The sequence below is a fragment of the Saccopteryx bilineata genome, chromosome 4 (assembly GCF_036850765.1).
Source record: "Saccopteryx bilineata isolate mSacBil1 chromosome 4, mSacBil1_pri_phased_curated, whole genome shotgun sequence".
NCBI lineage: Eukaryota > Metazoa > Chordata > Mammalia > Chiroptera > Emballonuridae > Saccopteryx > Saccopteryx bilineata.
In genome coordinates, this window is record NC_089493.1 from 90,302,954 (window position 1) to 90,316,511 (window position 13,558).

General features: G+C 48.0%; 1 protein-coding gene across 1 annotated transcript in view; it reads right to left on the minus strand.

Moving 5' to 3' along the window:
- Positions 1 to 13,558, minus strand: part of TEP1 (telomerase associated protein 1) — a 51,794-nt gene that overhangs the window by 14,391 nt on the left and 23,845 nt on the right. Inside the window, exons 13-31 of the mRNA XM_066277276.1 lie at positions 10,106 to 10,274; positions 9,450 to 9,608; positions 9,192 to 9,269; positions 7,764 to 7,894; positions 7,002 to 7,061; positions 5,638 to 5,796; positions 4,830 to 5,006; positions 4,493 to 4,613; positions 3,430 to 3,554; positions 3,104 to 3,217; positions 2,897 to 3,014; positions 2,546 to 2,740; positions 2,244 to 2,419; positions 1,988 to 2,144; positions 1,721 to 1,900; positions 1,039 to 1,131; positions 642 to 774; positions 336 to 486; positions 62 to 195 (exon numbers count right to left, since the gene is read on the minus strand). Coding sequence (XP_066133373.1) covers positions 62 to 195; positions 336 to 486; positions 642 to 774; positions 1,039 to 1,131; positions 1,721 to 1,900; positions 1,988 to 2,144; positions 2,244 to 2,419; positions 2,546 to 2,740; positions 2,897 to 3,014; positions 3,104 to 3,217; positions 3,430 to 3,554; positions 4,493 to 4,613; positions 4,830 to 5,006; positions 5,638 to 5,796; positions 7,002 to 7,061; positions 7,764 to 7,894; positions 9,192 to 9,269; positions 9,450 to 9,608; positions 10,106 to 10,274 — 2,630 coding nt within the window. The remainder of the gene's footprint in view (positions 1 to 61; positions 196 to 335; positions 487 to 641; positions 775 to 1,038; positions 1,132 to 1,720; positions 1,901 to 1,987; positions 2,145 to 2,243; positions 2,420 to 2,545; positions 2,741 to 2,896; positions 3,015 to 3,103; positions 3,218 to 3,429; positions 3,555 to 4,492; positions 4,614 to 4,829; positions 5,007 to 5,637; positions 5,797 to 7,001; positions 7,062 to 7,763; positions 7,895 to 9,191; positions 9,270 to 9,449; positions 9,609 to 10,105; positions 10,275 to 13,558) is intronic.

The window sequence follows — 13,558 nt, forward strand, 5'->3', positions numbered from 1 at the left end:
TCCTGGCCCTCAAATGCAGGCCCCACACTCAGTGCCCCGGGCTAATTTAAGCTGTAGTTACCTGCTATGAGGACGTGTGCTGTGCTCTCCAGCTCCAGCCTCTTCCCATATCGACATTTAGCTGCTGTCCTCAGGGGCCCGTCAGGGAGGCAGAGCCGGGCACCAGGCCGCTCCAGGGGGCCCTCCCCTAGCAAACTGTCATCGTGTGAGGGAGAGAAGGAAGGAGAAGAGAGGAGAGTAAGCATCCTGGTGTAGCGTGGGTGGGGTGATGAAAAGATCATATGGGGCCTTGGCTCAAAGATGGGAAGACACAGGTTATCTGGGGGCGCCTATACCTGCGCAAGCTCTGGACGAGGTAGGCAAACAGGCCCATGGGGTAGGGGTCCCCACTGTTACCAGCAGCCACTGCTTCTTCCCAGGACTTGGTCCCTCTGGGGAGAACCTGCCATGCACTCAGCACTCCATGCAGCTGGTCCACAGCCAGACCTGAAAATGCAAGCTCTCTGAGGCCCTAACCCAACCTCAGAGTACCCATCCCCGGGACACCTAGTCCCTTCCTGCACTACTTGCAGAGACCCCAGCTGAACCAAGGTCATCCAAACTCTGAGTCCTCAGCCTCCCAATCCACCCCAAGCACTGACCACTACGTGTGACCTCAAGGGTGGCCAAGGCTTGAGAAACAACATTGGGGCCATGCTCTTGCTCCAGGGTGCCCAGGATGTGCTGCAGCAGCAAGGGGACGGTGGCAGGCAGGGTCCGGAGTCTCTCGGACACCTGGGAGAAGAGAGAGACATGGGGGGAGAGGGAAAGGTAGCTTTGATTGTGAGGAGGGGACGGGGCAGCAGAAGAAACTGTGGGAAGGGATGAAAAGGAAAAAAAATACAAGTGGGAGAAAAGCAGAGTTGGGGGTGAGGTGAGGCTAGAGAAAGGGTGATCACAGAGGGGGAAAGATGAGTGTGGGAGAAGCCAAGGGACGGGAGATGGGAAGTGGGATTAGGACTTAGAAGATGAGGATTGGGGTTTACATTCTCAACCAACCTGCTCATAGAGCGTGAAGAGCCTCAAGTGATCGGTGACCAAGCGCAGGTACAGTGGCAGGGCTGACCCTCGCTTCACCAGCAGCAGCTGCATCTGAGGAGACCCAGAGGACTCAGCATGGGTACCAGAGAGACTGCCCACGACCAGCCCCCGCCCCTGGTCTCCCGGTCAGCACAAAGCCCACTGCAAGGCAGCTCTTCCTGAGAACCCCAGCAGTGGACAGATCCACAGCATCAATAAAAATTTATTTATAAAAAAAAAAAAATGCAGCAGAACTGAATGACAAGATGGCCTGGAAATGTTTTCTTTGAATGTATGTACCCTGATTTATTGATGTCACCCCATTTAAATAAAAATTTATTTATAAAAAAAAAATCCACAGCATCACTGGGGGCACAGCCATTCCCTCCCTGTGCTGCTCTCTCTTGCACAACCAGCCTCTTTTCCGGGAACCCCCTGAGGCTCAGTCTGCCCAACCGGATAACCACAACCTCACTCTTCCCCTCACCCGGCTGGGCGAAAAGCCTGGGGAATCAGTTATCTTACTAACAACTTCCCCTGGCACAGAGTTCCGGAGAAAATGAAGCAGCTGGTCTGTGCAGGCCAGCGGGCTGCCTCAGCACCCTGGTCCTCACAGCTCCCAGGCTCACCGCACACCCTCCAACCCTGGCCTCAGTCCAACCTGGTTGTTAAAAGGTGACTCCTCCAGTCGCTTCCCGTAGCGAGCCAGCTCCTCTCTCACCAGCTGGGCCCGGGCAGATGGCTCCAGAGGCCCTAGCGCCACCACACGGGCACCTTGGCTCTGCTCAAGGGTCTCCCCCAGGCTCGTGTCACTGGACACACTCAGCACCAGGTGCACCCGCTGTGGAGGGAGAAGGAAAAAAAGGGGAACAGGTTGGAAAGGCCCCTTTCCTCCCTGCTGCATCCTCCCCACCTCCTTCTCACTCACCGGGGGAAGGCTCTTTGGGATCCAGTCTGAGATCAGCTGCCCATGCTGGTCCACCAACCTGTCAGCCCCATCGATGATCAGCACCAAGGTCTGGCCAGATTGTAAGGACTGAGCGGACTTGGGCAGCAGCCTCTGCTGCAGCTCCCACACCAGGCCCCTGTATGTGGAGGAGAAGGACCAGGGTCAGCCGGAGAGGCAGACACGGGGATGGCAGCGTGCGGCACCCACAATGAAAGACAAACGGGAAGATACACACCGGTAGGTTCTGGGGAGGGCACTTGGCTCTTGCAGGTGCCTATGCAGATAGGCACAGAGGCGTCTAAGCAGGGTGAGGGCGAGACCCTGGTCAGGCCGAGCTCCTGAGAAGTGGAAAAAGACTAAGGGGGGTAATTTGGCCCCATCAGGAACCTGCAAAGCTGACACAAGGGATGCCTGTACAGGAAGGGGAAAAGAAAACTGTCACATTTTTCATGCACACGCTTCCTGGCCCCACCTCCTCAGCCCACCTAGCCCACACAGCCATCCCGCCCTCCTGCCCAAGCCCCTGAGACTCTGTACCAGGAAAGCAGTCTTGCCCTGTCCCGACTGCCCGGTCACCAGGCTCAACCTCCCTCGGTGCAGCAGAAGCTGCTTCACTGTGTCCTGAAGCAGGCGAGGCCGGGCAGGATTCGGTGGGTCCTGCAGCTGCTGAAAGGTGGCCTGGACCAAGTCATCATCTGGGACGGACACTGGCTGCTCCAGCTGGGCCCCAGGCTGAGGGTACATGGGGCCGTGATTATGTTTCCATGCTCCACAGGACTCCAACCCTAAGACTCACAAAGCTCCTACAAAGTTACTTCCCACCCAGGAACGTCCAGACCTCCCTACCCCCCCCCCTCCACCCCCCTGGCCACCAGCACTCCTGCTGACCTGTAGGTAAAGCTTCTGGATCATACTCCACAAATCCTGCAGAACCAACTGCCCAAACTCCTCCAGCCCCCCAACATAGGGCCGGCCGGCTGCCACACCCCCCCACTCACAGGTGTATCTATGGGCAAAGAAAGTACAAGCAGAGTTAGAGGCCTGGGCCCCTCACCACATCTCTCTGTGCAGGCGCTCTCTCCTCCTCCAGCTCACCTGCGACAGGTAATCCCTTCCTGCTTGTTCAGGTAGCTCTTCAGTTCTGAGATCCGATGTACAGCCTCTTCAGATTCAGGAATAAAGTCAGGTTTCCAGGTATCTGGTACAGAGCTGATAACCAAAGAAACCCCAAGAGTGATGCTGGACTCAGACCCCAGCCTCTTCCCGCCCTCAACCATCAGCCCTGGCCGTGTCCCCTGAAACTCCTTTAGTGGAGATCTCCCGACTCCAGCTCCAAGGCTGATCTGGTACTGCAAAGGCAAGCCCTCTCGGCCCTGTTCCCCTCTGCTAGGTCACCAAGGCCTGGAGGCCAAAGCAGGTACCTGAGGAAGCTAGACTCCCGGAAGTAGATGAGTGCTCGGGCAGAGGGCTGCAGGCGCAGGCCCCGATTCAGGAACTGCATCACCTCCATCTCTGTCACAGAGCGGCCAGAAGGGTACTGCTGGGCCTGAGGGCAAGGGCAGAGCACAGGCGGTTCAGTTTTACATCACCAACCCCTCCCTTGACACCCGCCAAGACCCCAGAGCTCCTTCCCTCAGGCATGTTTCTCCCTCCCTCCAGGAACACGCCCATTAAATATAGCTAACACCTAATATTTACTGAATGCCCATCATGTATTGAGTATTTTTTAATAGATTTTTAATTCTCATAATAACCCTGCAATGTAGATGTCACTGTTTCTCTTTAGGCTAGGGAAGAACTAGGCCAGATCAGGATAAGCTATTTCCCACAAAGCCCCACAATAACTGAAGGGTAATCAGAACCCAGATCTGTCTGATAGCAAAACCTAAACAGACCTGCTCTCTTTTTATTTTTTTAATTTTAAAAAAAAATTTTTCTTTTTCTTTTTACAGAGACAGAGTCAGAGAGAGGAATAGATAGGGACAGACAGACAGGAACGGAGAGATGAGAAGCATCAATTATCAGTTTTTCACTGCAACACCTTAGTTGTTCATTGATTGCTTTCTCATATGTGCCTTGACTGTGGGCCTACAGCAGACAGAGTAACCCCTTGCTCGAGCCAGCGACCTCGGGTCCAAGCTGGTGAGCTTTGCTCAAACCAGTTGAGCCTGCGCTTGAGCTGGCGACCTCGGGGTCTCGAACCTGGGTCCTCCACGTCCCAGTCCGATGCTCTATCCACTGTGCCACCGCCTGGTCAGCAGACCTGCTCTCTTAACTTCACTGCCCTTGGTCAATCCAGAGGTAATTCTTAAAGAAATTCCCTCATCTAGGACGTGGCCACTCGCAGAACCTCTGATGTTTCACTTCAAGTCTCAAGGACCTGTCTGTGCATAATCCCAGGGATCTTGCCAAACCAGGGCTTCTCCTACTCCTGCCCCAGCCTTTGCTTCCTCCCCAGATCCTGCTCCACCGTGTCTGCCTTACCCAGCGGAAGTGAGGATGGTCAGGAAGGTTGTAGGTGGGCGGAACATAGCCATAGCGGGAGCCCAGAATCCCCACAAACAGCTGCGAATTCTCCACCTCCCCGAGGCACACTTCCAGTTGTCTGCAAGCATGGTTATGGCGTATCACATCCGGGAGCCCAGGCACAAATGGGGAGCCCGGGCCCTGGGCCACAACTGAACAGTATGAAGGCAGGGCTGCTCTTGTTAGCATCCAAGGAGCACTGAGCCCTCAGGCATCCTTGCAGCCCCAAGGCTGCCCACCTCTGTTCCATGGCTCAAGGCCCTCTCCCCGCCCCTCTTCTCTGTAGTCCCCACACCTGTTCCTACGCGTCTCCTCCTCAGTGATGCCCCAGCGCAGGTCGATGGCATGAAGGTTAATCCGGTGGGGGGCTGCTCGGGCCTGCAATGCTGGTAGCACAGACCTGAGCAACAGGTCCCGCTCCCCGTGCATGTCCCGAAAAGTGGAGGAAATAAAAAGCCGGATGCTGTGCCATCTGGGGGTAAACAGAGGTCTGGGCTCAGTCTAGGGATCAGCCCCACAACTCAACTCCACAGACACAGCTGTGATCACCCTTCAGCACAGAGCTTGAGCCAGGAACAACAGACAGCAGGGGGGTCCAGCAGCTCTCCAGAGAATAAGCTGCTCTTAGTCCCAGCTGCAGAGCCCTAGAAATTAAACCCTACTTGCCATTTCTCATGCACCTCTCCTTTATCAGATAATAATGGTTATGTACTTACTATCTGCTCAGGGAGGGCTCATGACAACACTGGAGGTAAGCACAATCATTATCTCCAGTTTACTGCACAGCTTAAAAAATTAAGCAACTAGTCCAAGATTCAAGCTATTTGGCAAAGTCAGGGTGAGAAAACCAGAGCCCATGCTCTCAAGCCCTCTTCCTGAACCCTGGCTGTATGCTGCCTGCCTCATGTTGTGACCCTGTTTCCCCAACAGAAACAGTCTGACAATTTCCTGTGTTAGAGAAACCCATGCTTGGAAAAGCAGAAGCAGAACTCAGAGAACAGAGCAAGCAGCAACTCAACAGCCAGAATTTCAGTCACCAGAGTTTCTTTGGGTTTTGAAGGCAGCCCCTCCCAATTCACAAAGGCAGAGAAACACAGACTGACCCAGCCTGGGAAACAGGAGACAAGGGGCTGGGTGTATTCTCTTCCAGTGGCCGGAGAGACAGGGCCTCTGTCTTTCCTGAAGGAGGTGGAATCTTGAATATTTTGTCCATTTGGTCTACATGTTCTAGAAGACGGGAGGCCCCACGCTCTGCAATGAACCTGAAATAAATAATGACCAAAAAAATGAGAGCAGGATACTCCAGTCAGAATCAGTAAGATCTTCTACAGGGGCCAGGAGCAAAGATATTATGAGGTTAAGTCCCCCAGTTAACTGGAGCTCCTTAAGAAGAGAACCAAAAGCAATGAATGTAACAAAATAAATAAGGGTGCAGAACCACAAGAATGAAAGAAAAGAGAATAACCAAGTCCCAGACGCTCTTGTTATGCATGGTTATCATAGGCTTTCTGTTGGGCCAGGGGAAACTGGGCTGGGTGAAGGTATAAAAATGAAGGCCATCCCAGTCTGGGCTAGATCAGCTCTATACCAGCTTTGAAAGCTCCCTGAAGAAGGAGGAATGTGCATGAGGCTTCCTAATAGCAACTGGGGCAATGGGCAGCATCCAAAGGAAAAGGCAGGGAAGAAAACATGAAAATGAGAAAGCTAAGCATGGAGGAAAAAAGAAAGTAAAAAGATTTCTATAAAGTTAGCATCAATAAATAATTAAGCATGGGATTTCCTGTGGATCAAGAATGAGCCTGACAAGGCAGTGGTGCAGTGGATAGAGTGTTAGCCTGGGACACTGAGGAGCCAGGTTCAAAACCCAATATTGCCAGCTTGAGCACGGGATCACAGACATGACCCCATGGTCACCGGCTTGAAGCTCAAGGTTGCTAGCTTCTCTGGCTTGAGCAAGGGGTCTCTGTCTTGGCTGGAGCCACCCAGTCAAGGCATGTATGGGAAAGCAATCAAGAACAACTAAGGTGCCGCAAGATGAGTTGATGCTTCTCATCTCTCTCCCTTCCTTGTCTGTCACTGCCCCCCTTTCTCTCTTGCTAGGAAGAAAAAAAAAAAAAGAATGAAACAAATAGAAGTGATGTGACCAATTCTTGAATTGTTCATGTAGTGTGCTCTCTCATGTCCCCTATTCTTCTTTCCTACTAAATGTAATACAAAAATGATGGCTGGAGCCGGAGCAGTCATTTTGCACCATGAGATGGATGCAGAGTATTTGATAATGGTGGAACGATAAGACAGAAGGTGCCTGAGTCTCTGTAACACTGTGGTGCCGCTATGCCTAGATAGCTGTAAAACAGAAATACAATACTATCTTCTTTAAAAAAAGTAAATGGAGCAGAGACTACAGCTCTCTCTTGAAAATGCTCTAACAAGCCCCCAATCCTTTCAATGTCAATGCAGTACTCACTTCAGTATCCCGTCAGTACAGCCCAAGAGTGTCACATCATTGGGATTCGAGTCTTGTAATCTGGCAAAGGAAAAAGAAGCCATTACCTATCAGAAACAGTACCAGGAACACAGTCACTGGATAGATACCTCATCTCTGCACTTTTAATAGGGTTATGTGCCAGGCTGGGCATAGCATGGCCCTCACAAAGGGTATGAACTAGGAGCCCGGTTGGCTCAGTGGTAGAGCGTCGGCCTGGCGTGCAGAGATCCCGGGTTCAATTCCCGGCCAGGGCACACAGGAGAAGCACCCATCTGCTTCTCCACCCCTCCCCTTCTCCTTCCTCTCTGTCTCTCTCTTCCCCTCCTGCAGCGAGGCTCCATTGGAGCAAGGATGGCCCGGGCACTGGGGATGGCTCCTTGGCCTCTGCCCCAGGCACTGGAGTGGCTCTGGTCGCAACAGAGCGATGCCCTGGAGGGGTAGAGCATCACCCCCTGGTGGGCATGCCGGGTGGATCCCGGTCGGGTGCATGCGGGAGTCTGTCTGACTGTCATTCCCCATTTCCAGCTTCAGAAAAATACAAAAAAAAAAAAAAAAAAAGGGGGGGGGGTTTGAACTAGGTTTAAAACTTCAGAGAAGGTTCTCGCGCCTGATGTGCAACAGACATAAGAGGCAGAACTGGGGTGGTGACTGGTGAGTGGGAAGGTACCAAACTTTAGTAGGATAGACATGAAATATGGATCACTACCTTCTGGCACTGGGCAGTGAATGTGAACTCCTTACGTGTAACATGTTCCTCTTAGAAGAACACCAACAAAGAGGCACTTGGGATTCACATGCTGCCAGAAAAGCTGTTTGGCCTTATTTATCTGTCGCTCATTCATCTCTTCACCAAAGATGATGACCCTGTCTACCTGCAAGATAAAAGAGAAGGGCTGAGACCAGGGAACAAAGGAACAGAGGACAGGCTACAGAGGTCAGGACATCAAGGGATCTTGGAGGACTAGGGAAATTAGGAATAGTCTGAGCAGGAAGGAAACTGCCTCTCCTTCGCACCAGGCAGCCATTACACGCTGACTTAGTGGGGCATGCAAGCGGAGGTTGGGTGGGGGCCAGCGGTGCGCAGTAGCTGCCTTGTTCAGGCTAAGAGCTGACTGCCAGATATTTGGAATTTTGTGAGTTAGTTGTTAAACATGGTCACTATTAAATATTAAATTATATAAATTTGCTATTAAATAAATTATATTAAAAACAAAAATAATAAGTACCCTGACCTGTGGTTGACACAGTAAAGTCTCAACCTGAATGCTGAGGTCACCAGTTTGAAACCCTGGGCTTGCCCAGTCAAGGCACATATGGGAAGCAACTACTATAAAGTTGAAGCCTCCCGCTCCTCCAGCTCCCCTTCTCCTATCTCCTCTCTCTAAAATCAATAAGTAGAAAAAAAGTAAAAATAAAAAAAAATAAGTAAAATCTTTAAAAATAATAATAAACTATCACTTCCTAATTATTTTACTACATCTTACCATTATCTAGTCTTGAGCTTACTAACATGTACTTTATCTGTATTGTGGGAAGAGAACACAATAGTGTAATACTTAGTATCTCTCCCCAACTCTGAGTTCACTGACATCATGAAATCAGCTTGAAATCAGCCATGGAAGGAGTCTTTACACCATGGAAATTAGCAAATGCTACTAACCAAGACTTATTTTCCCAAATTGCTGATTGTTAAACATTTACCAGTGCCTGACCAGGCAGTGGCGCAGTGGATAGAGTGTCGGACTGGGATGCGGGAGGATCTGGGTTCGAGACCCCAAGGTCGCCAGCTTGAGCGCGGGCTCATCTAGTTTGAGCAAAAAGCTCACCGGCTTGGACCCAAGGGGTTACTCAGTCTGCTGAAGGCCCATGGTCAAGGCACGTATGAGAAAGCAATCAATGAACAACTAAGAAGTCCCAATGCGCAACGAGAAGCTAATGATTGATGCTTCTCGTCTCTCTCCGTTCCTGTCTGTCTGTCCCTGTCTATCTCTGCCTTAAAAAAAAAAAAAAATTCACCAGCAAACCACTGGTTAGGGGGTTGCAGCCATCCAGGAGCTGATCTGGGTACTGTATATAGTTTGAAAAGTCAGCTTTGAGGAATGAGATACATCAGTTGTAGAGAAAAATGTTGGGGAGGAGAGAGTTTCTCAGGGACTGGGCAGTACTCACAGGAATTCTCTGGGCAGCCAGAGATAGTAGGTGCTTCCCAAAAGTACGCTGCGACCATTCATACTCCCCATCTAATTCCTGAAGGAAAAAGGATCACAAAATGCTGTTGCCTGGGAGATAATCAGTAAACAACAAACACCATAGTTCGCTTGGGAAATCTTCAAAACTGTGCGTTTCTAAGCTTTTCCTGACTACGCAGGCTGTTCCCAGGCTTGTGTCCACTGCTGTATTTTTGCACAGTGGGGGTGGGTGACTGACCTGGACCTGAGCCTGAAGCTCGACTGCAGTCTTCAGAATACCATCTTCTGCCTTGACCACCGCAGTCTTCAGAGCGCCTCTTCCACACAGCAAGAGGTCCGCGTGCTCCGCCCGCGCCATCATCATTCCGATCAACAGCAACACATAATTCAGGGGAGGCTGAGTGGACAAGCATCAGGGGAAAATAAAGCTCCCCTACTTTCAAGTCCACTCCTGTCTATCCAGCCTTGAAGACTAAACACCTCCACTGTGTGGGGAAAGGGACAATATCCCCAGGTAGGAGGGGTCCACTTCAGTAGCCCTCAGAAAATGCTTACTGAGAGGGAGGTGGAGAAAGGCCAGGATCCCCCTGCAGATTTTGCATGTGGATAGAGGGAGGTAAAAGTGAATATTTTGGTCGCAGACATTTAGAGAAGATTATGTACCAGTCAAATGTAAAATGTTAGTGTTATAATCCACGAACAGGCTTGAGACCACATTCTAGTAATTGTCTCTAGGGACAAAGTCTGACACTGGGAAGCAAATATGTACAGTCTTTTATTTTAGTTGCTTGTTTGCTTTGCACACTTGCTTACAAAAACAAGGTCTGCGAACAGAATATCTTAAGAGCTCTAGCTTCCTATAAACCACCCACTTTTTACATTTTTTTTTTTTACCCCTTGTGGGTTGCTCTTGGGACAGAATTTGTCTGCATGGGCATCTGTCTGATAGACCAAGAGGGTGCAGCCTGGCAGCGGGGGCAGGCTGTGCTTCACGGAGAGGTTCACGGCTGTCTCCAGGGCCTGTCGATATCGAGCCAGTATCTCACCATCATATTTCCACTGTCTGTAGGCAGGAAAGGCACAGACAGAAGGACTCAGGGGCTTCTCTATTTGCCACTTTAAGGCACATGGGAGGATGGGAACTTGCCACTCAGGTACTGAGCCTCCCCCACCCCCCACCTTCCACAGCCCCCCTACACTGCCAGTAGAGAAGACTGGGACAGAGCATCCCTTTGCTGGCATTCCACAGGACTCTCCTAATCCACTCTCATGGCAGGAGAGAAGTCACCTGTAGATCCACTCTCTGAAATCACTTGCTACACATAACACATCAATCTATACTTGCTTCATGAGGCAAGACTTCACTGCTACATATTTTTAAATTATATTTTAAAGCCTGACCAGGCAGTGGTGCAGTGGACAGAGCATTGGACTGGGACGCAGAGGACCCAGGTTCAAAACCCAAAGGTCGTCAACTTGAGCATGGGCTCACCATCTTGAGCATGGGGTCACTGGATTGAGCGTAGGATCACAGACATGACCCCATGGTCGCTGCCTTGAGCCCAAAGGTCACTGACTTGAAGCCCAAGGTTGCTGGCTTGAGCTCAAGGTCACTGGCTTGAGCAAGGGGTCACTCACTCTGCTGTAGCTCCTCGCCTCCCCATCAAGGCACATATGAGAAAGCAATCAATGAACAACTAAGGAGCTTCAATGAAGAATTGATGCTTCTCATACAAATCAGAACTACAATGAGATACCACCTCACACCTGTTAGATTAGCTATTATCAACAAGATAGGTAATATAGCAAGTGTTGGAGAGCTGTGGAGAAAAAGGAACCCTCATACACTGTTGGTGGGAATGTAAAGTAGTATAACCATTATGGAAGAAAGTATGGTAGTTTCTCAAAAAATTAAAAATAGAGCTACCATATGACCCAGCAATCCCTCTACTGGGTATATACCCCCAAAACTCAAAAACATTGGTACATAAAGACACATGCAGCCACACATTCATTGCAGCATTGTTCACAGTGGCCAGGACATGGAAACAACCAAAAAGCCCATCAATAGATGACTGGATAAAGAAGATGTGGCACATATACACTATGGAATATTACTCAGCCATAAGAAATGATGACATCGGATCATTTACAACAACATGGATGGACCTTGATAACATTATACTGAGTGAAATAAGTAAATCAGAAAAAACTAAGAACTATATGATTCTATACATAGGTAGAACATAAAAATGAGACCCAGGGACATGGACAAGGGAGAAGGGGGAGGGGCATAAAGAAAACCAGATAGAAGGTGACGGAAGACAATTTGACTTTGGGTGATGGGTATACAACATAATCAAATGTCAAAATAACCTGGAGATGTTTTCTCTGAATCTATGTACCCTAATTAATCAATGTCATCCCATTAAAATTAATAATAAAGGAAAAAAATAAAAATAAATAAATAAAAAGAATTGATGCTTCTCATCTCTCTCCCCTTTCTGTCTATCTGGCCCTAAAATAACAAACAAAAAAACCCAAATAAATATTCCTTACTCTGAAAACTGGAAGTTAAAGAGGAAAGAACTGAGCATTCATTCTATCTTTCCAATACAATCTATATTACAGGGTAACTAAATACATTTAATTGATGAACAATTCTTTTTAGAATCCCAACTAATAAATATGTGTAATGACAGAAACCTCCATCTGCAACTGACAATGAAATAAGTGGTTCAGGTAAAGATCATCAATGAATGAAAGATTAACTTTATAATGGAGAAATCAGGCTATCATCATATAAAAGCACGGATCGATCTTAGTATCACTATGACTGAGGTCCACCAGAGGTTTTGTGCCCCCAGATCCCGTCTCCTATTAGAAGGTAAAAAAAAGTCTGATGGTCTTTCTCACTATGGATAAAGGATCACCTGTGAAATATTCTTGTAAGAAAAAAGAGTGAATTCTGAATTATTCAAGCCTTTGGAGGGAACGGCCAAGGTACATACAGTACAGGAACAAGTCAGATGACATCATAAGGAAGTAGACAAATTTAGAATGTGGGACATTCTGTGGGGCCCCTGTACCTAGTTTCTACACCAAGTCAGTGGCATAAAAACATTGAAAAGATTAAAAGAGATTTAAGAGACTTAGACCAGAAATTTCCTTGCACAGAAAAAAGACCATGTGAGGACACAGGGAGAGGGCAGCCACCTGCAAGCCAAGGAGAGAGGCCTTGGGAGAAACCAAACCTGCCAATACCTTGATCCAGGACGTCCAACCTCTAGAACTGTGAGGAAACACATTTCTATTGTTTAAGACACACACACACACACACACACACACACACACACACACACACACACACGGAGACTTAATAGCCAAATGTAATGTATATGCCTCGTTTGGTTCCTGATTTGAATATAACTGAAATAATATTTTTGAGACAAATGAAAAACTTTAATATGGACTAGGTCAAATATAATTATACCAAGGAATTTTTTTCAGTTTTGTTAGGTATATTAATGATATTCTACTTCTATAAGAAAATGTCTGGTCTAACCTGTGGTGGCGCAGTAGATAAAGCATCAACCTGGAGCACTGAGGTCACCGGTTCAAAACCCTGCATTTGCCTGGTCAAGGCACAAAGGAGAAGCAGCTAATGCGAGTTGATGCTTCCCACTCCTTGCCCTTTCCTCTCTCTCTTCTAAAATCAATAAATAAAATCTTTAAAAAACACATACACAAAAGAAAATGTCTGCTTTAGGAGACACAAGAGAAGTATGGAGGGGTGAATAAAATATGTCATATTATTTGACATTTGTTTTTGAAAACATCTTCAAAGAAAAGGAAAAGGGTCTACGGCCATACCACCCTGATATCGTCTGATCTCGGAAGCCAGGCAGGGTTGGGCCTGGTTAGCACTTGGATGGGAGAGAGAAGGGAAAGAATCAGGAAAGGCAGTGTGGTAAAACATAATCATTGGATATGGCTATCAGTGTTGTAGGAGTCCATTATACTATTCTCATTATTTGTGTGCATGTTTAAATATTTTCATAATAATTTTTAATCTATAGAATTCAGTAGTTTCTACCAGTACTGGCCAATAAATTTAAGTTACAATTAATAAAGTTAAGTTAAAATTACACATGTAATTTAAAATTTTTAGTAGCCACATTAAAAACATAAAAAGAAACAAGAAATTAATATTATATTTAACCAAATATATAAAAATATTTTCATTTCAACATGCAATTAATACAAAAATTATGAATGAGATATTTTACATCCTTTTTCATACAGTCCTCACATCTCAGTTCAAACAAGCCACATTTCAAGTGCTTA